Source organism: Callithrix jacchus, chromosome 1 (genome assembly GCF_049354715.1).
Source record: "Callithrix jacchus isolate 240 chromosome 1, calJac240_pri, whole genome shotgun sequence".
In the NCBI taxonomy this organism is placed as follows: Eukaryota; Metazoa; Chordata; class Mammalia; order Primates; family Cebidae; genus Callithrix; species Callithrix jacchus.
The window spans coordinates 96,732,212-96,759,110 of NC_133502.1; the positions used below are offsets into that span (position 1 = coordinate 96,732,212).

General features: G+C 40.7%; 1 protein-coding gene across 2 annotated transcripts in view; it reads right to left on the minus strand.

Moving 5' to 3' along the window:
- Positions 1 to 6,051: 6,051 nt before the first annotated feature.
- The window catches only part of SPTLC1 (serine palmitoyltransferase long chain base subunit 1), a 61,407-nt gene continuing 40,559 nt past the window's right edge, over positions 6,052 to 26,899 (minus strand). Inside the window, exons 9-15 of one of the 2 annotated variants that reach the window (XM_002742883.6) lie at positions 25,210 to 25,317; positions 22,305 to 22,400; positions 21,869 to 21,965; positions 20,734 to 20,788; positions 12,640 to 12,757; positions 9,031 to 9,104; positions 6,052 to 7,469 (exon numbers count right to left, since the gene is read on the minus strand). In XM_002742883.6, the coding sequence (XP_002742929.1) occupies positions 7,376 to 7,469; positions 9,031 to 9,104; positions 12,640 to 12,757; positions 20,734 to 20,788; positions 21,869 to 21,965; positions 22,305 to 22,400; positions 25,210 to 25,317 (642 nt within the window). In that variant the 3' untranslated portion in view covers positions 6,052 to 7,375. Of the gene's footprint in view, positions 7,470 to 9,030; positions 9,105 to 12,639; positions 12,758 to 20,733; positions 20,789 to 21,004; positions 21,077 to 21,868; positions 21,966 to 22,304; positions 22,401 to 25,209; positions 25,318 to 26,899 lie in introns of those variants that run through there. The other variant, XM_078367230.1, reaches the window with a different exon arrangement.

The following is a 26,899-nucleotide window of genomic DNA, read 5'->3' on the forward strand; positions in this document are numbered from 1 at the left end:
TATAGGTATATAATTTGCAAATATTTTCTCACAGTCTGTGGCTTATGGTCATATTCTTCATGGGGGCTTTGGAAGATCAAAAGTTTTAAATTTTAATGAAATGGATTTTTTTTCTTTTCTATCTCATGCTTTTGGTGTTTTATATATAAGCACTTCTTGCTTAACTCAAGATTTAAAAGATTTTCTCCTAGAAGTTTTATAGCTTTAGCTCTCACATTGTTGTCTATGGCCAGTTTGAGTTAATTTATATACACAAAGTAGGTCTAAGTTTTTTGTTTTCAAATAGATTGTGTATTCGTTTCCTATGGCCTCCGTAACAAATTAGTGCCAACTGGTGGCTTACAACAATAGGACTTTATTTTCTCACTGTAATTCAGGTAAGCTCATATCAAAATCCTTAACCATCACACCTGCACAGATTCCTTTTTTCCAGAGAAGGTAATATTTACAAGTTCCAGGGATTAGGACTTGATTCTTCTGGTGGCCGTTATTTAACCTACTACAATAACATTCTCCCACTAATGTTTGTTAAAAAGACTATTGTTTCCTTATTGAATTGTCTTGGCACTTTGTTGAAAGTTAACTGGCCCTAAATATAAGAGTTTATTGACTTCCAGACTTTCAATTCTGTTCCGTGGACACATCCTTGGATCAGTCAAACATACTGTCTTGCTAATGCAGCATTATGGTAAGTTAATGTAAACTCAGATGATGTAAATCCCCCAACTTTGTTCTCCTTAAAAATTGCATTGGCTACTGTAGGGCCTTGTATTATATTTTCACATACATTTTAGGTTCAGCTTATCAATTTCTGTGTAAAAATTTGCCAGAATTTTGTTGGGAACTGCATGGAAACTATAAATTAATTTTGGATATGTTCTAGTCCATGGAATGGGTCTCCACTTATTTAAATCTTAATTCTTTTTTTTTGTTTGTTTGTTGTATTTTATTTGAGACAGAGTCTCGGTTTGTTACCCAGGCTGGAGTGCAGTGGCGCAATCTTGGCTCACTGCAACCTCCGCCTCTTGGGTTGAAGGGATTCTCCTGCCTCAGTCTCCCAAGTAGCTGGGATTACAGGTGGCTGCCACCAGGCCTGGATAATTTTTTTTTGTATTTTTAGTAGAGACAGGGTTTCACCATGTTGGCCAGGCTGGTTTCGAACTCCTGACCTCAAGCACCTTGGCCTTTCAAAGTGCTAGAATTACAGGCGAGAGCCATCACGCCTGGCCAATCTTAATTCTTTTTTTTTTTTTTTTGAGAGGAAGCAATTCTCTGCCTCAGCCTCCAGAGCAGCTGGGATTACAGGCACCTGCCACCACGCCCAGCTAATTTTTTGTATTTTTAGTAGATACGGGGTTTCAGCGTCTTGGCCAGGATGGTCTTGAACTCCTGACCTCAGGATCCACCCATCTCTACTTCCCAAAGTGCTGGGATTACAGGCATGAGCCAACACACCCTGCCAATCTTAATTCTTATAGCAATGTTTTGTAGCTTTCAGTGTATAAGCCTTATACATTTTTGTTAATTATTATTTTATTCTCTTTGACATTATTATACATAGAATTGTTTTTAAAACTGGATGCTTTCCAATCTGGATGCTTTCAATTTTCTTTTTTAGCTTTATTATATAGGCTAGGTTCTCAAACACCGTTTCGAAAAGAAGTTAAGGATATTTGTGTCTATGTTCAGGAGGGAAGATTCATATGCAGTTTTCTTGTAATTTGTCTGGCTTTGGAATTAACATAATAATAATTTCATAGAATGAATTGTGAGATGTTGCCACCTTCTCAATTTTTCTGAAAGAAATTTGTAAATGATTAGTACTACTTTTTCTTTAAATATTTGGTAGAATTCACTAGTGCTTACCTGTATCTGGATATTTTTTTGTGAAAATATTTTAAATTATTCCATTTATTTAGTTGTGATAGTCTATCAGATTTTCTATTTATTCTATTTATTTATTTATTTATTTATTTATTTTTGAGACAGGGTTTCAATCCTGTTGTCCAGGCTGGAGTGCAGTAGCACCATCTCAGCTCTGCCCCTTAGGCTCAAAAGTGATTCTGCTGCCTCAGCCTCTGGAATTGCTGGGACTACAAGTGCATGTCATGAAGCCTGGCTAATTTCTGTAATTTTTGTAGAGACAGGGTTTCCCCATGTTAGCCAGGCTGGTCTTGAATTCCTGACCTCAAGTGATCCAGCCACCTCAGCCTCCCAAAGTGCTGAGATTAAAGGCGTGAGCCACCACCCTGGCAGATTTTCTTTTTTGGAATATATTCATATCATTTAAGTTTTCTAGTTTCTGTAGGGTTGATAGTGATGTTGCCTTTTTAGGTCCTAATTTTGGTAATTTGTGTCTTTGCTGTTATTTTCTTGGTTAGTCTAGTTAAAGGTTTGTCAGTTTGTAGCCAGGCTGGAGTGCAGTGTCAACAACCTCCTCCCAGGTTCATGCAATACTCCTGCCTCAGCCTCCCAAGTAGCTGGGACTACAAGTGTGCGCCACCATGCCTGGCTAATTTTTTTTATTTTAGTAGAGACAGGGTTTCACCATGTTGGCCAGGATGGTCTTGATCTCCTGACCTTGTGATCCTCCTGCCTCAGCCTCCCAAAATGCTGGGATTACAGGTGTGAGCCACTGCGCCCTGCTCTTTTGTCACTATTTTTATGTTTAGCTTTTCTTGTCTTTTGTATATAGCAGAGTTTGTGTTTTGATTTGTGTACCAATTTGAAAATTTTTTCTTGGAGTAGAAATAAAGTGCATGGGCCAGGTGTGGTGGCTCATGCATGTAATCCTAACAGTTTGGGAGACCAAGGCAGGTTTGAGGCCAGGAGTTGGAGATCAGCCTGGGCAACAGAGGGAAACCTTGTCCCTACAAAAACATTAAAAAAATTAGCCAGGCATTGTGGCACATACCCATAGTCCCAGCTACTCAGGAGGCTGAGGCAGAATTGTTTAAGCCCAGGAATTTGAGGCTGCAACGAGCTGTGATTGTACCACCGGACTCCAGCCTGGGCAACGAGTGAGACCCTGTCTCAAAAAAAAAAAAAAAGACTTTAAGGGGTTGCACATTCACTGTATGATTAATATGCTTGGTCTCAACTCATGCTATTTTGTTGTATTTTTAAAATTTTACAAATTCAGCACATACAGTGCAGTTTTGATACTTGGTTGTATTTTCTGCATGTATTGCATTATATTTGTTATTTTTCCCCTGTATAGGGTCTAATTTTGCTTTTTTTGAATTTAGGAAGTTTTATGTTTGCATTCTACTAGTTTTTTTTTTTTTTCATTTTTTTTTTTTTTTACAATGGAGCCTCACCCTGTCACCCAGGCTGGAGTGCAATGGTGCGATCTCGGCTCACTGCAACCTCCGCCTCAAGGTTCAGTGAGCCGAGGTTCAAATGGTTCTCAGCCCAAACGAGGTTCAAACGATTCTCCTGCCTTAGCCTCCTGAGTAGCTGGGATTACAGGTGTCCACCACCATGCCCAGCTAATTTTTGTATTTTTAGTAGAGGCAGGGTTTCACCATGTTGGTCAGGCTGGTCTTGAACTCCTGATGTTGTGATCTGCCCATCGGGCATTCCAAAGTGCTGGGATTATAAGCGCGAGCCACTGCACCTGGCCTCTAGTTATCTTTATAATAAAACTTCTTACAATGTACTTAATCCCTCTTTTTCATACTTTCCCTTTGTCAGTCTAAATATTTTTGTAATGTACCTTATTTACACAATACATTATGAGCATATTATTTTACTTTTTTTCAACTTTTAGATTTAGGGGTACATGTGCAGGTTTGTTACCTGGGCATACTGTATGATGCTGAGGTTTGAGGTACAAATGATCTCTTCACCTAGGTGCTGAGCATAGTAGCCAATAGTTTTGCAACCCTTGCTCCACCTCCTTCCCTCCCAACATCTTCATTCCCATCTTCATTCGATGAGTATGCAATGGCTAGCTCCTAATTATAAGTGAGAACATGCGATGTTTGGTTCTCTGTCTCTAATTTGCAAGGTATAATATATATACATTATTACTTTTAAAAAATTTGAATCTCATGACAGATTATTTTTGCTTTTTACTTTCCAACAGGGCCTCACTCTGTCGCACAGGCTGGAATCACAGCTCATGGCTGCCTTGATCTGGGCTCACACAATCCTCCTGCCTCAGCCTCTCAAGTATTTAGGACTACAGGTGCACACCACCACATCTGGCTAACTTTTTATAGAGATTAGGTCTCGCTATGTTCCCCAAGCTGGTTTCAAACTCCTGATCTCAAGCAGTCCTCCTGCCTTGGTCTTCCAAAATGCTGGGATTACAGGTGTGAACCACCGTGCCAGGTCTTGCATTTCTTAGTTAGATGCTTTCCCCTAGTGGATTCCTCAGGAAGGTCTCAAAAAGAAGCATTACATTCTAACTTTAAATTGTTTTTCTATAACCTTGTTATTTGAAAGACCGCTTTGCGGATACAAAATTCTTCAATCACATTTCCTTTTTCCTTCAAATCTCTAGAAAATGTTGCTGTCGAGATGACTTATTTTATCTGTGTTCCATCATTCTTAAGCTTCCTACTAATCCTTTTCACCAGGCATTTCCAACTTCATAAGGAAATGAAGTTCATGCATCCTCCATAGCTTAACCCATACTGTAGGTGTACATTACAAATGTTTTAATTTGATGTCATTATCAGGACAGTGTTTTGGAAAGATGCATGGAGATATTCAGATTTAGATGTTGGACATCTCTGTTTTCTGGGACTAAGGTTTTATGTCCACAAGGAAAGATGGCATGAGGCCCACACATCAGATGACTATTATTTCATAAAGATACATCTTCTCCACCCACATTGTAATATCTCTAATATTGGAAGTCACCTTACAGCTGATAGCATAATATAGAAAGAATTTTTTTTTAGTGGCATATAAAAAAAGTACACATGGTACGATTAGTGAAGTTCTGTATTTGAAGAAATACTGGTGTATTTTCTGCTCCAACTTGCTCCAAAGCCCCACTTTTCCTGAGTTAGAATTTAGTCATAGATAATAAAAAGGTCATGTGGTTCTCTTCCCTGTGGACAATCCTGCTAAGTGAAAATGGGGTCCAAATGGTCTCTACACTGCTCACCCCCATGCCACTGCCTTTTAAAACACAAGATCATTGGTAGATGTGCACTTTGGAAACTTCTCACTCTGTAAAAGAGAAATGCATAACTTGCTCCAGATTTAAGAGGACTGTACTTTCTCAGCATACTGCTTCAGTTTGATCCAAATGTTACTGTTTCTAGTAGACATTTCTTTGTGGTGTATATTACTGGACTGTGGTCACTGCAATTTTAACATAAAAAGTATTACTTTTGGTTTTTTGTTTAAAATGTTGGTGTGTTTTAAGGACTGAAATAATGTGCCTGATCCACCATCTTTCCCAGAAACTTCTGATCATATTTTCAAAAAGTTTATTACAAACATTATTTTTATTTAAGTCTTGCTCTTTCACCGAGGCTGGAGTGAAGTGGTGAGATCTTGGCTCACTGCAACCTCAATCCCGCCCCGGGTTCAAGCAATTCTGCTCTAGCCTCCCAAGTAGCTGGGATTACAGGCATGTACCACCATGCCCAGACTATTTTTGTATTTTTAGTAGAGACAGAGTTTGGCCATGTTGGCTAGACTGGTGTCGAACTCCTGACCTCAGGTGATCCACCCACCTACCTCAGCCTAACCAAAGTGCTGGGATTACAGGCCTGAGCCACTGCTCCTGGCCTATAAACATTATTTTGATGTTGCTATTTTGACTTAGAAAGTATCATAAAAGAAGCTGAAAAGTTACTGCTCATGAAAATAATGGCCATATTTTCGTAGTGCTAAGGGGCCAGCAGGAACCTAGGAAACTTCAGATACTATATCTTCTTTGGTTGGATGTAAAAAAAGGAACTAAGAAACTTAGTTGTTATTTTCTCTAACAAGACAAAACAACACACAAAGAATACTATCCCAGCTGTGCAGAAAAGTTAAAATCAAGAGACTATCCTGTTGAATATATTACATATGCAAATAGACTAATAATCAGGAATGTAGGTTTATTTAATTAAAAAATAAAAGAAAACGAAACAGACTCACCCCCCAAAGAGTACTTTATCCTTTAAAGCAGCAGGAGTCACAAGGCACATATGTACAAAATACCTCAAGCAAAATAGAAACTGAACATTCAAAAAATACATGTTATTTAAAAAGATGTTGAAGACCATTTGACTACTATGAGCATAGATTATAAAAATGACAATTTTATTCTACCTTTAACAAGAGAAGGAATGATGGCATAATATTTATATACTATCTTGTGGCACATATAACAAACCTTTACACCAAGTAACCTGGTTTGCTAAAGAAAAACCAGGCAATGTACAGCTTAGAGATGGTATTTTTAGTGCTTTCACATCTTCTGTAGAGACCTGAAATCTGTAAGTGGAAAAGAAAAATTCTTTTTCCTTAGCTTAGAAAAGGCCTGTAGTTACACATTCCTAGGCAAACCCACCATACAAAAAAAAGGAATACGTTTGAGATATTCTAAAATATAAAGAATATGATTTATATTCTGGGATCAACATAATAACCACCCCTCTTCCTAAAATAGATTAGAGGTGAACACATAAGAAATGTAAAGAGAAAAGAGAGGTCAATTATATTAAAATAAAATAGCTTCTGAGTTAAATTACTGCTCACTTAGGAAGTATAATGAATATTCTCTGGTTAGAGATGCTGACATCGGAAATGGTATGACATCAATATTTAGTGTGTATAAAAGCTCTAGGATTCAAATACAATGCAAAATTTATAATAATCACAGAAAAAGTGTTCCTTTTAGCCCCCATTTAGATTAACATGACAAAGACTGGAAAATATGTGGTCTAATTAGATCATAAATTTGTACCACATATGTGGAAGTGTTCTTCTAAGCTTTAGCGCTGCAGTCATTTTTCTATGAAATATTAAGGAGTTAAGGAGTGCTTACTGAATCATTACTATTAGAAGGGAGGGCAGAGAAACTGAAGCTCCAGTTTTAAACCACAACAAAAGAATACAAAATACTAGTATAATAAAACATTTAAATAGTATTAAATGCACAATTTAAATATCAGTTATATACTGTCGTTAGTTTTCCTCTTAAAAAAATCAGTTCCTGGGCTTTTAGATGTGTTTTCTTCTAAAAAAAATAAGCATCCTTCTCATGTTCACATAATTGGTCCACATTGGCACCATTTGATAACAATCCTATAAAAGATCCACATGCTCTTGCTCTCCTTCAGGCCCCTCCCTGGCTAGCGGGAGTGTTGAGTCCTGTCTGCGTGCTGTGTGGCAGGACGCCACAGTCTTGAGACTCAGCCTAGAGCAGGACGACCTGGGCCACCTCCTTGATGGTGGACGCAGCTCTCTCCAGTTCTTCCTCTGTTTGTTCCACTGTGACCACAACCCGAATGCTGAGAAAAGTAAAGAACACAAAGAATTATCTTTGTGAGGTGAGGACCTGCAGTCACAGTCACCCATCTATGGCCCGAGAGCCAAATCCACCACCTCCTGTTTTTGTAAACAAAGCTGTCCTGGCACTCGGCCTGCCTATTCATGTACTTGCTGCCCATAGTCGCTTTCTCACTACTGGGGCAGGTGGGTCGCTACAGTAGGGAGTCCCGAGGGCACAAAACCAGCAGGGCTCCCGTCCTCATGCACTGTGGTTTTACTAACAAGTAAACGTAGGATATAGGATTATACCTTTGGATGAGTGCAATGAAAAATGATGGGGGCAGCCCACACTGGAGTACAAAAGAGTGATCTCAGCTCACTGCAGCCTTGACCTCCTGGAACCACGTGATTCTCCCACCTCAGCCTCCCGAGCACCTGGGACCACACACAGGTGTGCACTACCACGCTTGGCTAATTTTTGTAGAGATGGGGTTTCACCATGTTGCCCAGGCTGATCTTGGTACTCCTGGGTTCAAGTGTTCTGCCTACCTTGGCCTCCCAAAGTGTTGGGATTACAGGTGTGGGCCACTGTGCCTGGCTGAGATGGGCTGAATCTTTAAGGTGCTTTGAGCTGCTACCAGAGTGATTTTACAAATCTGATCTGGCACTCCGGGCTGCAAGAGCATTCAAACTCCCCAGGGGGCTCTCCTGCAGCCTCCTTGACTTGGCACCTGGTCTCAGGACCCTTCTCTCCAACTCTTCTGCAGCTTGTGCTCTGTACTCCCAGATGAACTTGGAGGTCTCTAAGCCGCTGAAAACCCTCACCACCGCAAAGCACACACCACCTCATGTGATGGAAAGCCACAATGACCACAGGATGTCCGACACACACATTTTTCCAGGCTTGGTGTAGACATCACCTGCTCTCAAAAGCCTGAGCATTGTTCCGGGGCAGAACTGGCCACGTCCATGCCGCCTGCTGTGACTGCCTGGCCCAGTGCCGTGGTGGGATGGCCACCTCCTTGGCCTACACCGTACACGCTTTGTGAACAGAATCCAGTCTCCTTAAAAGACATTAGTCTCTTCCTTTACTAAAAAAACACCAGATGTGTTTTTTTCTTGAAGCTGTAGATTTTCCCCACCGTTGCTTGGTTTTTCCCAAATGTAAATGACTGTGTGCCGACTGACAGAGCAGCAGAGGCACATGCCCACCCCTACCCCACACTGCCGATCCTCCCTGCAGGACGGTCCTTGTGGCAGGAACTCCTGGTACAGCATGAGCCACCTTCCAGATGTGGTAGGAATGAGCTGATGGAAACTCAGGTTTGCCGAAGTTCATTATTGGGCTCCCAGACATTTCTTTGAGTGAACTGAGAGGGTACTCAGTGAGTCTTAGGGGGCTTTTCAGTTAAAATGTAAAAACTTTTTGTTTAAAAGAATTAAACAGGTGATGTACTATATTTTAATGACAGATAATCTTCCTTAGCCTATAATAGTCTTTCAAAATTTTACAAAAGATAATGTATTTCATAGAGCTCAGAGCAGGGAAAAAAATAAGGTCATATTTTACTATTAACTGACCTGGGAGGAGGGAGGCACTTCTCTTCTTTCTCTAAGTAGCGCGCCTGGGTTAATGCAATATTTTTGTTCATGCACTGCAGGAAGAAAAAGGAAGACATTTGCAACCTGGACTTCAGACACCGCGGTAATTCAAGTGGGGAATGCAGAAATCCTGCAACAGTAGCTTTAATTCATTTTCCAATTATAATTGCTACAAGATACCACTAAAATACTACAGCACCACCTGGGCAGCACTGTCCACAGAACTTTCTGCAGTGACAAACGCTTCTGTTCCGTAGTGCCCAGCAGGCACCATGAGCCGTGTGCCTGCTGAGCACATGGAGATGTGGCTGGTGCTACTGAGAGGTCACACTTGTACCTTTTTTTATTTCCACTTAAATTTACACAACCATAGATAGCTAGTGGCTACCATTTAGACAAAGCAGAGTTAGCACGCGAGGATGTGGTGCGAGCAAAGTCCTGCAGGTGTACTTAACAGTACCACCACCAGCAGGACTGCACCAGAGAAAACTCACTGCCCTTCAGGTATTAGCATAAATGATGTCTCTATGTGGCACCTGGGCATGGTGCTGCTGGGCACTGCAGAGTCTGGTGTTAACAAAGTTCTACATAGCTTTACTATATATTAACCATCTGTCAACATTAAGAAAAAATTAAAACAATCGCTACTAAATACAGAAAGCATAAACATCAGAGCAAGGTAATAGACTACAGGGGTTTCTTTCTGGAGTGATGAAAATGTTTTAGAATGAGACAGTAATGGCTGCACAACCTGCTGAATGTATGATGCTGAAAGTCACTTAACAATATACTTCAGGGCCAGGTGCGGTGGCTCATGCCTGTAATCCCACCACTTTGGGAGGCTAAGGTGGGTGGATCACGAGGTCAGGAGTTCAAGACCAGCCTGGCCAAGATGGTGAAACCCCAGCTCTATTAAAAAATGTATATATATACGCACACGCACGCACGCATGCACACACACACACACACACATTCAATAGGGTGAATTTTATGGTATGTGAGTTACATAAAAAAACCAACAGAGCAAAGGGCAGTGTGAAGGGAAGAACGATTATTCTATGTGCCTGACAGTAAAAGCATCTGCCTCAAGAGGGTCATGTCGTAGGCTGTGAGGAGAGATGGAAAACCCACACCAGGCATTCGCAACAACCTCTCACTGACTCCAGGCTCTGGAAGCGTACTTGGAAAAGTGAACTCCTGCAACCATCTGGACTGGCTCTGTTTCAAGTACTGGCTGGTTAAGAGACACTATAAACAATAGCTCAGTTTGTAAAAACAGTGTCCTGTTGAGCAACTCAACATAAACTTGGCAAAGCCTCTCAGATCTACAAAGCTTAAATAAGAGTTACGGCAGGCAGCATGGTTCTTTCCTCTCTTTCAAATACTGAAAAGAAGAGAGGGGAGTGGGACAAAGGTTTGGAAGATTTTAAAAATGGAAGCTGTGATGGTGCACAGAAGCGGTAAGATCTTTCTCTTTTTTCCTATGAAGTTTCTAGATAGTATTCTGTTCCCCACCCCAGACTGTTCTCTTGTCACTCAACCCTTGAGAGGAATCCTTTAGACAGCCAGTATCACACCAGGCCCACAAATGGGAGTTTGAGATCTGTGAGCTGTCCACAGACTTTTCATTTCCTCTTTCGTTACATGGCTAATCCCTGTAAGCACAGTATTTTAACACCGAGTTGCTTTGTTCGCACCTCCTCTCCATCTCTCTTTGGTACAAAGCCGTAGTAAGACTTCAGCTGTTGCTATCTAATGAAAAGAGAACAGAGGTGGGTTTACTATGCAATGGACACACTGGCATCTGAAGGAAATGAGTGTCCCACAACATGAAGCATGTGTGGACAACTGTCCTGATGTAGTTCAAGGAGACACTCGAGGGAGAATGGCAGCGCCATCACTAAGACCCAACACCCACGCATGCAGCTCATGAGCCTGTTCGGTGAACACGGCTCTCAGCTGTCCTGATGGGGCAACTCCTTTGAAAAAAACGAATTCACCTGTCTCATGAAGGTAATGAAATGAACATGAATTTTACTGGCTTGTCCATTTAGCTTTATTTAATTTATAAATTTGTTCTGGTTTTCCATTTGTATGAGAACTCTAATCACAAAGATGTCATACTTAGTTTTGTGTTTGTATGTATTTAAGGAACTTTACAATATAAACAATGAGGTAGTGAAGCAGGCAGTGGAAGGTTTTTCCCTGTGGAGAGGCTTTCAGGCAGTGGAAGCTTTTTCCCTGTGGAGAGGCTTTCTTCCTATCTAGAGCTGTGCCTGAGAAAACATCAGTTGCATTTCCTCACCTCAAAAGCCACGTAGCTCCAGGTTGATAATTTATAATCTGACATGTTTCCTTAGGAAGCTCAGATCCTGGGCTTGTTTTTATTATTATTATTTTTTAAAGTAATTAACTCTAGAAGGCCACAAGTTGTGTGAAGTTCTCCACAAATATGTTATTCCGGATTATGTGGCTCAAACATTGTGGGACATAGGACAGCTGAAGCCAGTTATGCAACAGAGGCTGCCTGGACACCCAGTCTGTATACTGCACAGCCATGTGGCCTAGAAGAGCCTGCCTGAGAGGCTGTACAGGCAGATGAGGCTCAGGACAGGGCCTGGCCTCGGAAAGACTAATGACGGTGGTAGCTGCCATTACGACCCCAGGGAGCTAGTAGCATTGCTCACAGCTGCAGCCTCTGGACAAAAAAGCAGAATCCCACCCATTTTCATTCCCAAATACATATTAAGTATATGTCAGATTCTTCTAAAAGCAGCAGCAGTAGCCCACATAAAAACCCAGATTCTTCTGAAAGCAGCAGTCCAGCATCCTGGGGCTTGGGGAGGGTGTGGGGGGGAGGGAGGCACCCAATGCCCTCCTGAGTCCTTCCTGCCCAGGTCACTCTGCTGCTCTTCCCCCTCTTTTAAATAAACTTCTGTTGGCCCTACGCCACTGCAAACCCACGTGCCTAGGGCAGGAAGCGTTTAGGATGGGCAGTGCTATCGGATGAAAAAGGGCAAGCAGTTTTCCCTGGTCATGTGGTTCTTAGATAATCAGTAGCAAAATGACTTTTGGAAGATAAATTTAAATAAACCCCCCAAATTAGGCATGTAATAAAAGGTGGTCTTCCTTTCCGTTTAAAAAAGCATCCTGACTTTGGGGTGACTGCAAGTGGACTGCCCCTGAGCTGTGCTGCGGGGACAGCTAGCCGTCCAGGAGTATGTGTGATGCCCACACACAATGCCTCCCCCAACTACACACAGGAAAGCCTGGCTTTGTAAAATGGTGAGCAAGTGAGTTTTGTGGAAGGCATATTTTTCGGAGGAGAGGCCAAGTATATTTAAATGCAAAATGTACAAAACAGAGTAACTTTGGAGGGAGCCACATATTGCTGCCTGTTACTGTGGCCAGAAGCTGGGAAGGACCTGGATGGAGGATTAGGATTCAATGTCAAGAGCGGGTCACCAGCATCTTCCTTTCTATCCTCTCTCTCAGGGCAGAGACTTTCCTTAAAAATAACATTAAAACGTTGCTTGGGGTGAGGGCAGAAGTGGTGTGGAGATATTTCCTTAAGTAACTGGTACCTACTTGATCTACAATTTCCTGAAGCAGTCTGACGTCTTGCTCACGAGACCTAGTGCTCTCTTCCAGTTGTAGGTGAAAGGCTGGAGAAAAGGACTCCCCCACCACTTTTAGTCCAGAAATGCTGAAGAAAGGAAACACACACACTTGTAAGTCCCTTCCAGGATCAAAGATTACTTACGAAGAAATAATGTTATAAGTCTACAATGTCCAGGCACAGTGAACGGACAGAACATTGCAACTGACAGGAAGCATCATGTGGTGGAATTCCAATTCTGACAAAGGAAGGAAAATGAGGCACTCTGGGGCAGCTCTTCCTCATCTAAAAAAGTTTGCCTGGGATGTGGCTTCTGTGAGCACAGGACCACAGGACCGCAGGACCGGGTCTCATGGCCCAGCATCCCACCGGGGAGTCTGTGCACCCGGCTACTGGCCTGGACGCCCCTCCTTATAGGCCCTCCGGGCCCACCTTGGCCTGTCATTCCCTTGCTATGTACTCCCTCCCCCACACTGTGCCCCTACTGCTCGTTCTTCCCTGTGCTGGCTGCACATGCTGGGGCCCAGCTCCAGCACGGCCTCCTGGTGGGGCCTTCTTCATTACCGACTTTAGGGCAGGCTCTGCTCCATCATTCGCTATTATTATCCTGTATGGATCCTTCACAGGCTACTCTCTACACTTAATGTTATGCTTCCTTGCTTATTATCTACGTCTTTAGTTTTTATTTTGTCTCACAAATTACAGGAAAGATTTCTGACATTAACAACACTATACCCCATCTCTGCAAACAAAACAAAAACAAAAAAACAAAAATTGGCTGGGTGTGGTGGCTTGCAGTAGTCCCAGCTACTTGGGAGGATCACTTGAACTCAGGAGGTCAAGGTTGCTGTAAGCTGAGATTGTGCCACTGCACAACAGCTTGGGTGACAGAGCAAAATCCTATCTCAAAACAAAACATACCCAATAGAAAACAAACATACATTATATTTTGACTAATAGCAATACGTTTAGATAGAAAAACGTCCTTACTTGCATGTTAAGTTTTAGATTTTACTTGGATTAAAATTATTTTCTTTTTATTCAGGATTAACAGCACAAAATGTGCAGTTTCTCAGGGAGAAAGACAAATCTTTAGGGGGTCAAATCTTCTTCTTCTTTTTTTTTTTTTTGAGACAGAGTTTTGCTCTTGTTACCCAGGCTGGAGTGCAATGGCCCGATCTTGGCTCACCGCAACCTCCGTCTCCTGGGTTCAAGCAATTCTCCTGCCTCAGCCTCCTGAGTAGCTGGGACTACAGGTGTGCGCCACCATGCCCAGCTAATTTTTATATTTTTAGTAAAGATGGGGTTTCACCTTGTTGACTAGGATGGTCTTGATTTCTTGACCTCGTGATCCACCCATCTCGGCCTCCCAAAGTGCTGGGATTATAAGGCGTGAGCCACCCCACCAGGCCATCTTCTATTTTTAAATTAAATTTAATCTAGTATTTTACTACAAATGTCATGAAATGCTACGCCGTATTATTAATATCTAGTCAAGTTCATTTAAAGTCTATTTTATCCTATAGTAACAAATATTTGATTTTTGACCTACCTCCTAGGACATAAATGTGATATATGCCTATCTGAAACTGGGCTAAACATTTTAGATTCCTTTCATTTAGTGTGTTTCACTTAAAATGATTTGTTTTTCCTCAGAATGAAATGACCATAAAAAGCACTAGGTAGCACAACTGAATCTTCCCAGTTTAGGACTTGACAAGCCTTTACAGAATGACTACTGTGTCTTACAATAATGTGAATTCTGAAGACTAATCTGACCTGTCCTTCCAATCACCCTTGGAACATTATTAATCTGTATCTCCTTTCTTTAAATATAATACATCATAATAGATCTCTCATAGTAGTTCTAAATCATGTAATCTTGGGCATGTGGAATGTGGGGGAACCTTCTAGATTAGTTCTTTAACTAATGTTAGAAACTAAGCAATATACTTTCAAAACCGATTTCCTGTGTGAATTCTGATCATGTTAAATGTACACATCAAGTATTTTTTTTTGGGTGGTTATGTATTCTCAGAGAATTAAAAAATTGCTTTCATCCAGGTGCAGTGGCTCACACCTGTAATCCCAGCACTTTGGGAGGCCAAGGCAGGTGGATCACCTGAGATCAGAAGTTTGAGACCAGCCTGGCAAAGATGGTGAAACCCTGTCTCTACTAAAAATACAAAAATTAGTCGGGTGTGGTGGTGGGTACCTGTAATCCCAGCTACAGAGGAGGAGGAGGTAGGAGAATTGCTTGAGTCCGGGAGGCGGAGGTTGCAGTGAGCTGAGATCATACCACTGCACTCCAGCCTGGGCAACAAGGGCAAAAAAAAAATATATATATATATATATATATATATATATATATATATATATTGCTTTCCAAATAGCATTTCATATGAATCGAATGGACTTAATTTTCCTCAAGAAATATAAAGCACTTGAGGTCGAAATCTAGCTTGTGCTTTTTGATCAAATGGTCTCATCTCACATGCTGGTGAGAGAAGGAATTAAACAAAATGCCCTATGCCCTATCTCTGGTTGCCTAGATGGCTGAATGTCAGATGAGTTTAATTAAAACCAACGGACACAGTTGTAGCTTGAGTCCAGAAACTTAGAAGCTGTGTTTCGGAGTCTATTACACTACTCTTTAAAGAGAAACTTTGCCAAACATCTTACCCCAATGGATAAACAACGAGTACTGGGCTATGTCCCAGGGACATAGCAATCACTAAGGTAGCCACAGTCTCCATTGTGTGCTTACAGTCTATAAGGAGAACCAGACACCAAGAACTATCCCTATTACAATGAAAAAAGAGGCAAACCAGCACAGGATGTTGAATTCCTTTCCCAAACTCAATCTCAGAGATGAGAGAAGTGAACAATCAGAGAAAAATTAAACAAAAAAATTACTCAGAACTAAACATTGAAGATACTACCTCTGAAAATATTTATATTTAATATATTTATTGGAAAATAAGAAACAAAAAGCTAAATGTAAGAAGCTGAAGAATAAAAACACAATGCAATGAAACAGTGCATAAAAATAAGGAAGAAAACAGAATATGATGAAAACACACAAAACAAAACTTACACAAATAAAAAGTTTAAACAATATAGATATATGAGATAATCACCAACTATCCCCAAACCAAAGCCTCCAAACCTAGACGGCCTTAAAGTGGGAGGCCTACTGAACTTTTGAAGAAACAAGCCTGGTCTTACTTTGTGGATCCATGAAGAAGACAGAGTGGAAAATAGCCAAATCATCTACTGAAGCTACCCTACTACTGACTCCTATGTTACTTAAAGTTGGTATAAGGTTATAGATCCATTTAAATTATAAACACAGATACAAAAAGTCAAATTAAAATATTAGCTAAATAAATCTAACAGTGCAGAAAAAGATATTGTAATGAAGGGTTTCCTCAAGAATGCTAGGATGGTTTAACATCAGAAAATATTTCAGTTCTGGCCGGGCACAGTGGCTCAAGCCTGTAATCCCAGCACTTTGGGAGGCCAAGGCGGGTGGATCACGAGGTCAAGAGATCAAGACCATCCTGGTCAACATGGTGAAACCCCATCTCTACTAAAAACACAAAAAATTAGCTGGGCATGGTGGCATGTGCCTGTAATCCCAGCTACTCAGGAGGCTGAGGCAGGAGAATTGCCTGAACCCAGGAGGCGGGGGTTGTGGTGAGCCGAGATCACACCATTGCACTCCAGCCTGGGTAACAAGAGCGAAACTCCATCTCAAAAAAAAAAAAAAAAAAAAATTTCAGTTCAGCCATAAGACAAATTTATAATTTACCTTAATAGATGTCAAAAATAGGTGGATAAAATTCAACATCTACTTATGATTTTAAAAATAGGTCTTCAAATTTAGGAACAATTTAGCGAGGTGCAGTGGTATGTGCCTGTAGTCCAAACTAGTTGGGAGGTAAAGGCAGGATTGCTTGAGTCCAGGAGTTTGAGGATGTAGTGTGTTGACTACACCTGTGAATGGCCACTTACACTCCAGCCTGGGAAACACAGTGCAATCCTGTCTCTTAAAAAAAACACAAAACAAAACTAGGAATAATTTGATAAAGGCTTCTCACCAAAACTCCACAGCATCATCATTATTATCATTATTATTATCATTTTTGAGACAGAGTTTTGCTCTTTTTGCCCGGGCTGGAGTGCAATGGCAGGATCTGGACCCATCGCAATCTCCACCTCGTGGGTTAAAGCGATTCTCCTGCCTCAGCCTCCTGAGTAGCTGGGATTACAGGCATGTGTCACCACGCCTGGGCAATTCTGCATTTTTAGTAGAGATGGGATTTCTCCACGTTGGTCAGGCTGTTGTTCTTGAACTCCTGACCTCAGGTGATCTGCCTGCCTCAGTTTCCCAAAGTGGTGGGATTACAGGCATGAGTTACTGTGCCTGGACGCATGATGTTTTATACTTAATGACTAAGTGCTTCTATAACTGGGAATAAGAAAAGAATGTTTGCTATTATTGCCACTGTTCAATACAGCATTAAGGACCCAGACCAAAGCAATACAATACAAAAAAGAACTAAGGTATAAAAACATTAGCAAGGAAAGAGAGAACACCATTATTGCAGATAACAGGACTTCTATGCACATCATCATAACAGAATGAAACAAACTACTGGAAATAAGAGTTTAGAAAGACTCCTGGACATAAGATCAGATTAGAGAAAACAAAACAATAATATTCTTATGAATCAGCAATAATCAAGTAGAAACTATAAGAGAAAAGACAACTCCACTCTTAAGAGCAACAAAATCTGTAGGATGTCTGAAAATCCCCTTTAAAGGCTAAAGGTATAAGGGCTTTATAGGAATTCCATGAAAGGACACAAAGAAAGATTCAAACAGAGAGCTCATGTTCATGGATGACAATTCCCCCCACATTCATCAGAAAATTTAATGCAATTCCAATTAAGATTCTAGCAGTAACTTTGGAGGAACTTGTATTCCAAAACAGTGATAAAAACAGACATTAGTGATATGTGTATTCTAAAACAGTGATAAAAACAGATAAAAGAGTCTGAGGAATGAGCAAATATACCAATGGAATGGAAGAGATAGTTCAAAAACAGATCTAGGTACAAATGAGAATCTGGTATATGACAGAGACAGTACTGCCAACCAGTAGGAGAAAGGATGTTTATACTTCGCCAGATGTTATTCAGAAACTGACCTCAGTAATTTTAGACGGAAATACTTTTCTCTTGACCAATCTACGGCCACCATCTTGTTTCTCAGTTCCTCTTTAGAGAAAAACTCCTCACAGTCATCTAAGCTGTATCCAACTGTCTGGAACCTCCTTCAAGCAGGCATTTTATCTCACACTCCCCTGAAACTGCTCAGAGTCACAATACCTCTACACGACAAACTCAAAGGATCAGTGTTCTGTTACCTGGTCTGGCCTGTCAGCAGCGGCATGTCACAGGCTGACCTCCTACATAAGCAATTTCTTCCCTAGCTTCCAGGACTCTAGGCTCTTCTGGCCTTCCTCTTCCTTACTGGCCACTCTTTCTTGGACTAGTCTTAGCTAGTTTCTGGTCTCTTCACATTGAAATAGTTCAAATAATATCTATTCCCTAAGACCCCAAAATTTATCTCTAGCTCAGTACTCTCCCTCACACTTCAGGCTTGTATAACAAGCTGCTGCTCCGCACTCCATGTCTGACGGGCACTTCGGGCTAAACATAACCACTGCTGACCTTCCCCAGCAAGTATTTCTCCACAGTTCTGTCCATCTCACTCACTAGCGACTCCACCTACTTACTCTTCCCAAAACTCCTAAGTTCCACGTGGAGTTTTCTCTTTCTCACTCACCATGCATATGAACTTCTGCTAGGTCCAGTGGCTCTCCCCAAAGAAGATATCCAGAATCCAGACAGTTCTCACAGCTCCCACCATGGTCAGAGTCACCGTCACCTTTTGCCTGGGTCAATCTCCTAACTAGTCTCTGCTTCTGTTCTTATTGCTGTTTAATGCATTTTTTCACACCACACGAAAGTAATTTTCTAGGGTGTCAGACAGGCTGTGTCACTTTTTTGCTCAAAACCATGCCAGGGCTTCCTCTGTGTGCCAATGCTCTCATTATGGCTCACAAGTCCCTGTGTGTGGATGGCTCATGACACAGCCCTCATCCTCCACTGGATTCCCCACTCCTTCCCTCCTGTCACACTGGCCTCTTTGCTCCTGTGACCCTTTTGAACGTGTGTTTAGTATGAGGTGCCATGGAGTCTTCCAACTGTGGATACTGAGTAGGCAACTGGGTGTGAGACCTGGAGCTGCAGTGGTCCAGGGTGGAGATATGAAGCGAGAAGCTGTCTACATACAGGTGTCATGAAATGATGTGCAGCTGCAGGTGTGGAAGAAGGCAATTCTTCAAGAAGGTAAGAAGAAGAAAAGAGAACCACAGACAAAGTCTTGAAGAGCAAGGTGCTGAAAGTAAGCCTTCAAAATGGACCGAGATGAGGCCATTCAAAGTTACAAGAGAAAATCCAGGTGTGCAATGTAGTAGAGTCCAAAGAAGGAAAGAGTTGTCATCTGTGCTGAAAACTATGGGGACATCAAGAAGATGAGCTCTGAAGATGGTCCACTGGATTTAGCAGTCAGTGGAGACCTCCGCAAAAACAGTCCAGGTGAAGTGCAGTAGCAGAAGCCAGGTCTCAGAGCTTCCAGTGTAAATGAAGACATGGAGAAGATAGCTACAGAGAGGAGCAAAGACATGGGGAGTTGTAGAGGGAAATGCTGGATGATAGGCAAGAGAAACTTAAAGTGGACATGACTGCTAATCAAATGACGCAAGAAAGGGGACAGCCTGATGACAAAGCAGCAGGGACAAGCAAAGGTGCTCAGTCCTTAAAAAATGGTAGTTGGAGGAACATTTATTGGCCTACAGGGGGAAGAATAGTTCAGATACCCATAGGTGTGCAGATGTGTCAGGAAATATGACAAGTCCCAAGTGACAGCATGAGGCCAGGCTGTTAGCTGAAAGTGAGAGGGAGTGAAGACAGGGTTAGGAATTATGGAAAGAAAAAGTGTGACAGAGCTGGGGAAAGTGGAGGATTGGACTTAGAAAAAAGCAGGTTAACACCGCAGAGTGAAGGGTATGTGAGGCTGGCGATGATGAATTTCCAGTGACTCCAATATGCTAGGCTGTGTTGACATATTAATATTTCACAAACCTATGGAACTGGAATCAATACAAATACATCTCTCTACCATAAATCATGTAAGAACTGCTGTTACTATCACACAGACACACCCAGAACTTTAATTGTCTCTGTCCCTTCTTTATCTGGAACAGCTGTGATGTACTCATTTATCAACAGTCCTTTTCTTTTAGTAAAGTCTCCAGTTTCCATATCTGGAACGGATATAGGACTTTTATGACCAAAAAAGCATGTTTCACCTTAGGAAAGGCAAAAAGAAACACCTTGAGCAACTTGAGATCACTTTCTATAAGACTAGAAATGTGCCTGGAGATATCACCAACCTTGATCTTTTTTTTAACTAGAGAGGAATCTTAAAAAGTGATTCTTGTGTAGTTTAAAAAAAGGTTAAAAAAAAAAAAATAAACACTCATAAAATTTCACTTCTTTTTCTTGTGTTAAAACAGTAATTTACTAAAAAGTAGCACAGTCATAGATGGTATGAACACAGTCACCTAATTATGCAATATATAATGGCATTCTTGTATGTGTGCAGACATGGAGAGATGCTTCAATAAAAAGTAAAAACGGTTATTTCCAGTGGTAGGATGTTGGGTTGTTATTTCCCTCTTTCTATCTTCTGTACTGCTATAATATTTTACTGAGTTGTTTCATTTTCAGAAAAACAAAGTCATGATTCTTTAAAACCGATGCTCTGGTTTTATACAAATAAACCAATGTGAGTGAACTACTAAGCTTTTGGTTTCTTAGTTGCAATTTGGTCAAACTGACCCAAGCCTATAAATTTAAAACGTTTCATTAGTTGTTTAAGAGTGGTGCAGATAAACTTTATGTTCGTTAAAAATACATAAAACTCACCCTTGCAAAGCTTTATGAATTTGTCTGCACTTTTCCTTCAACACTGCAAAAATACCTGGATGAAAAAAAATACATTTGAGAGTCTATCTGGAACGTATAATAGTACTAACCTAAAAATATTTTTGAAGACCCAGATCAAGTTCATCAATCTAAAATGCTACATATCCTCCTCTACATACTAGCAGAGCCAGGAACTCATACTCTCCTGAAGGCCCAAGGTTCTTCGGTGCGTGCTAACCAGCCCCTTCTCACCTCACTAATCCCACTTTCAACAAACCTGGAATGATGCTTTCAAGAGCAATCAATGCCTCTTGTTCTCATCAAGATCCTCGAGATAATCTGGCTAAGAATCAAAGGGTACAAATTTACTGCTTATTTCTTTATCCTAAACAATTTGGTGAAAAATCAACTGTAGTAATTTTTACAAACTTTTCTTGATATCTTCCTTTCATTGAAGGAAAGTCCCAAAACTAATGTATCTAATCAGAAGGTAGGAGAGTGCCATGCCCTCTGAGAAGCAAGCACATGAATGAGCACAGAGACACATATTTTCAGAAATACTGCATTGGGTAGGGCCTGCTGCTCTCTTTCTGTTTTAAGCTTTGGAAAGGTGGCACTGTCATAGCCAAAGGCCACATTTTAAATTCTTAGTTGACTTTTAATTTTTCCCACTGAGTAAATTTTTTGCTGGTAAACCAGGCATGGCCCTAGTACCAACTGATGATTCAAAGGCTAAAGGTGAAAACTGACAATATTAATAAAATTACATAGATAAAAAAGCAGCATGCTTCAGCTGAAAAAAACTATTAACTAAATAAGGACTGGCTTACTTACACCAATGGAATGTTTAGGCCCAGAACTGGCTGAGAGCCCTTCCTCCTCCCAGCATCTCCACCCACTATCTGAGCCAGCCTTGCTTTGGCTCTGGCTCTGGCTCTGGCTCCAAGCACAGGAGAAAAGCTCTGACCCCAGGTCCCTTGGGCAGGAACAACTTCACTGCCATTCTTCCTATGAATGCCAGATCATGTAATTCCAAGCCAGAGTTTTGTCTGGCAAACAATTTCTCCAGTAAGTAAACAAGTAACACAACTAATGCAACCTGAAATTTGATTCTTGGGTTTTTAAAGGGTTATACCTGGATTCTCTTCCATGATGTTGAGGGCCTCAATTGCTGCAGCAGCTAACAGGGGAGGTAATGAAGCAGAAAAGCAGTATCCCTGGCCGGAAAGTCTCTGAGAAGAAACAAATGAGGTGAAGACATATACATATTCGTTGTCCTTTCTAGGTAAACATTTGAAAGGCATCGGTTCTTTAGAACAACTACTGAACAGTGTGTACATGTGGTGAGGGGGTAAGATCCAGCCATAAATAAATGTTATATGTGTAACAGAAACAAGACTTTTTGCTAAATGAGAGATCATTTCTAAATAGAAATATTTTGAGTGATTCTTTAAAAATTGACATTTAAATAAAAACTGTGATGAACTAAGTAAAATTTTGTAGTTACATTTTGAGGTGACCAATGGAGCAATTACTTTCAGTTTTAGCTCCTGTTTTTATAAAGGACCCACCTGATGGTCAATTACAAAAGACCTGCCACAGCAGAAACCTCCAATAGAAGCAAGTGCATTCTCCATGTTGGCACTGATAAGATCAATATCATCAATCTGCCAGAAAAGGAGGAATAACAGTTATTCCACAGTTAAAAGAAACAAAGGCCAACTGGAAGCCTAGAGACAAAATTTAACAGCATTAAACTATCTGTTAACATCTGGATTCAAACTACCTATCTATGTGAAAATAAAAAATAAACCATACAACATCTATTGCTGAATGAAGTGTAGTTTCATGGCCCATTTCTGAAACTGTCTCATTTTATACATTTTTACCATTTCACTATACATGGCAAATTAACTCACAGCAAAGACAGACAAATTATAAGATAAAACCCAAAGCTTTTAATATCAAAGTAGTCAGAGGTACAAAATAAAATTATTTCCTTGCTAAAACAGTTGTCTACCTGGCCTTCCCCCTGTGATGGACTTCAGATAAATAAAAATAAGTCTGTTGAAGTTTTAAGCACTTTTTTTTTTTTTTTGACGGAGTCTTGCTGTGGCAACAGGCAGGAGTGCAGTGGCGCAATCTTGGCTCACTGTAACCTCCGCCTCCCGGGTTCATGCGATTCTCCTCCCTCAGCCTCCCAAGTAGCTGGGACTACAGGCATGTGCCACCACACCTGGCTAAGTTTTTGTATTTTTAGTAGAGTAGGGGTTTCCCCATGTTGGTCAGGATGGTTTTGATATATCTTTTGACCTCGTGACCCGTCTGCCTTGGCCTCCCAAAGTGCTGAGATTACAGGAGTGAGCCACCTCGCCCAGCCTTGAGTACTTTATTCTTGTATTCAATTTGCCTTTTGGCATTTCATAAATCAGTTTATCCAAATGTCATGGCAATGGAATCTTTGACCAACTGGACAGCAGGAGAACCTAATGTGCTCTCATGACCTAACGGGCTTTGAGTCCTACATCTTTCTGACTGCTCAGAACTCCTTTGTGTTCTTATCTCCAACCCTCAGCACCAAGTTCCATTCTGGGCACAAAGTAGGCATTCACTCCTTACTTACTGATGGCCATGTTAATGCGCTATCAGAACACATCTAGTGTTTTCCTAAGTGTTTCATAGATCCAACAGAGAAACCGCACTCCTGCTCTTTTTAAAAAAAAAATTTTTTTTGAGACGGAGTTTCGCTCTTGTTACCCAGGCTGGAGTGCAATGGCGCTATCTCAGCTCACCGCAACCTCCGCCTCCTGGGTTCAGGCACTTCTCCTGCCTCAGCCTCCTGAGTAGCTGGGATTACAGGCACGCGCCACCATGCCCAGCTAATTCTTTGTATTTTTAGTAGAGATGGGGTTTCACCATGTTGACCAGGATGGTCTCAACCTCTTGACCTCGTGATCCACCCGCCTCAGCCTCCCAAAGTAAAAACATTTTTAAACCTTTCATTATGAAAAATTTCAAGCCTGAACAAAATAGAACAGAACAAAGTATCTCCATCACCCAGATTCAATCATTATCAACTCAAGGACAACCTTGCTTCATCTACATCCCCTACCACTCTCATCATTTCTTTGTAGTGAATCCCAGACTTCTTGGGGTTTCATCTGTGAACATTTCACTGCGTATTTCTAAAAGATAAAAACGCTTTCAAAAACATAATCACAAAACTAGTATCACACTTAAGATGTTAACAATTTTTAAATATCAAATGTAAATTTGATGTTAAATATATTGATATATTCAGTGTTCAAATATCTCTGATTGTCTCGCCAATTTTTTTTTTAACAGCACTTGTTTGAATCAGGATCCAAATAAAGCCCATACATTCTGCTCTCTATTCCCAGGCACTCGTATTTCCTCAGTGACAACTGCTGGAAGCATTCAGAAAACTACAACGGTGATGTTCAAGTCTTTTCCTTCATAAAAATTTTCATGCCTTAAAGAAGGCTGTAGAGTGCTGCTAAATTTGCTTGAATTACATTTCCATTTATCTTTCCATTTATTCCACTTACCTCCTTGGTGCATGTAATTGCTGAATGTCAGTCTGCCTTAGAGGGGCTTCCATCTAACCTCAAAGGATATTCACTCTGTTCTACATTTTTCTCTGGGACTATATGGTCGTGGGATGTAGATAATCTAAGGCATTTTACATTTTATAGTTCGATTCTGTAACATAGGTTGCACAGCTCGTATGCACATGTTTTGGAGAAAAAGCTTCCGGTAACTCCCGTGGTGGTTGGTAAGACAGTTGTTCAAGACTGGCTGACTCCCTCTGCCCTGAGGCTCCAGGAGCAAAATCCACTAGGCACTATGGGCAGTCTGGGTCAGCTTCCCTCAGAAAAGGAAGCATGATACCTCACTCTGACTGTTTGGGACTTTAAGTTAAAAGGTTTTGCTGAATGCATGCCAGTGGTGTTTCTGACACACACACACACACACACACACACACACACACACACACCCAGCCCCACCCACCACATATAAGTGTATCTATCTCCCATAAACTCATTATATAGAATACTGATTTTTAAGTGTTTGAAACAGTATCTTTTCTCTGCCATAATGAATACTTTTGAAAAGACTACTCAGGAAATTCTTAATGATTTTAAGAAATAATTGGAAGGAAAAATTTAACCATTTCTAGAGAAGAGACATAAAAGCCAATTCAAACGCAACTATGCAAACACAGCACAAACCATGACTACCCACTCTGAGTTTATAAGTTCAGAAGGAAGATGGGTTCCCCTGGTTTGGCTGACTAGACCCATCCTGGGCTCAGTGAGGTGACAGACACCAAAGTTTTGTGACCCTTCAAACCGATGAGGAACACTGTCTTGTGCCTATAAAAATGCATGCCTAGCAGAATGGAATTACATGTTTCCTATAAGAGGGAAAATGTTCCTAAAAATGGGAACTTACGTTAATTCCATAGTGTTCAGTGACTCCTCGGCCATGCTCTCCTAGGACTCCAAATGAAAGGCTTTCCTCCAGGAAGATTCTTGCTTTGTATTTGTATTTTAACTTAACCTAAGTGTTATATAAAGGTTGAAATACTAATGATCAGCATCATAAAGAACACATTGCAAAGGAAAAAAATTAAGGTTAAAAGTGTGTATAGTTGACCCTCAATACTTGTGAATTCTATATTCATCTACTTATTAAATTCATCTACTTATTAAATTTTATTTGCAACCTCCAAATCAATACTTTTTCTTCCTGTCATCACAGGCATGCGCATGTGCAGAACAGTGAAGAATTTAAATTAGTTGACGTGTTTTCCCAGGTGAGGGCGAACAGGCAACTGTTTCAGCTCTGATACTGTGAACAAGTACCCTTTTCATGGCCAATCTATTGCCACTTTTTTTGTACTTTTGTGCTTTTTGTTGGTGATTTTGCTATTTACAGTGGCCCCCAAGTGTCATGTTAAAGTGCTGTCTATTATCCCCACGTCCAAGAAGGCTGTAATGTCCCTCACAGAGAAAATCTGTGTGTTAGAGAAGCTTTGTTTAGGCTGAGTTACAGTGCAAAGAATCAGCAGACATTAAATAAGACACCTTTAAATAAAAGCACACATAAAGCAAGTTTTTTGTCAACTGGTTGATGAAAATGTTGTAACCAGAGGCTCAAAGAAACCTAACCTTATTATCTGCCCTAGCAGCAATAGTTCAGTATTTCCTATTCCAGTGTTCATTCATGGCAACTTCATAGAATTTAAGTTGGGTGAATGACGAGAATCAATTGTACTTTAAATGGTCTAAAATATTCAACTTAACAGAGACAGCACAATACTGATTTTTTTTTTTTTTGAGACAGAGTCTTGCTCTGCCACCCAGGCTGAAGTGCAGTGACAGGATCATGACTCACTGCGGCCTTGACCTCCTGGGCTCAAGTGATTCTCCTACCTCAGCCCCACAAAGTGTTAAAGATTACAGGTGTGAGCCACCATGCCCAGCTTCAATGCTTATCTACACTTGGACTGTTCCTACATTTCAGTTTTTGTTTCACTGTTCTGGGTGTGTATTTGCCCATCAGTACTGCTTCATTACTGTAGCCCTATAATATACAGTTCTAGTATCTTCTGGTTCATTACCTCCCTCACATCATTCTACCAGCTGTTGACATTCTTACAAAAACAGAAAGAAGAAAACAAATGCATCTTTTTTATTATACTTAAAATATATTTAGATTTCCACAGAAATAATGAAAAAAAAAAATTAAAAATAACATATGAAACCCTTATTTTGAGTCCTTATTCAACAAACAGATGGCTAGATTAAAATCTCAATGGCTGAATGTAAGGGTGGTTCAACATGGAAAGATCAAATACGTATTACATACACATTGGTAGAATGTAGGGGGAAAACCCCACATGATCATCCCTATAGATGGAGAAAAAAACATTTGACAAAATCCAACAATCTCTCAAAACACTCAACAAATTAGAAATGGGAAGGAACTTCCTCAACTGATAAAGGATTATTATAAAAACCTCACAGCTAACAGCATACTTAATGCTAGAAGCCTGAGAGCTTTCCTTACAAGATCAGGAACAAGACATGGCTCATTTTCGCCACCTCCAGCTAACACTGTAGTGGAGGTCCTAGCCAGA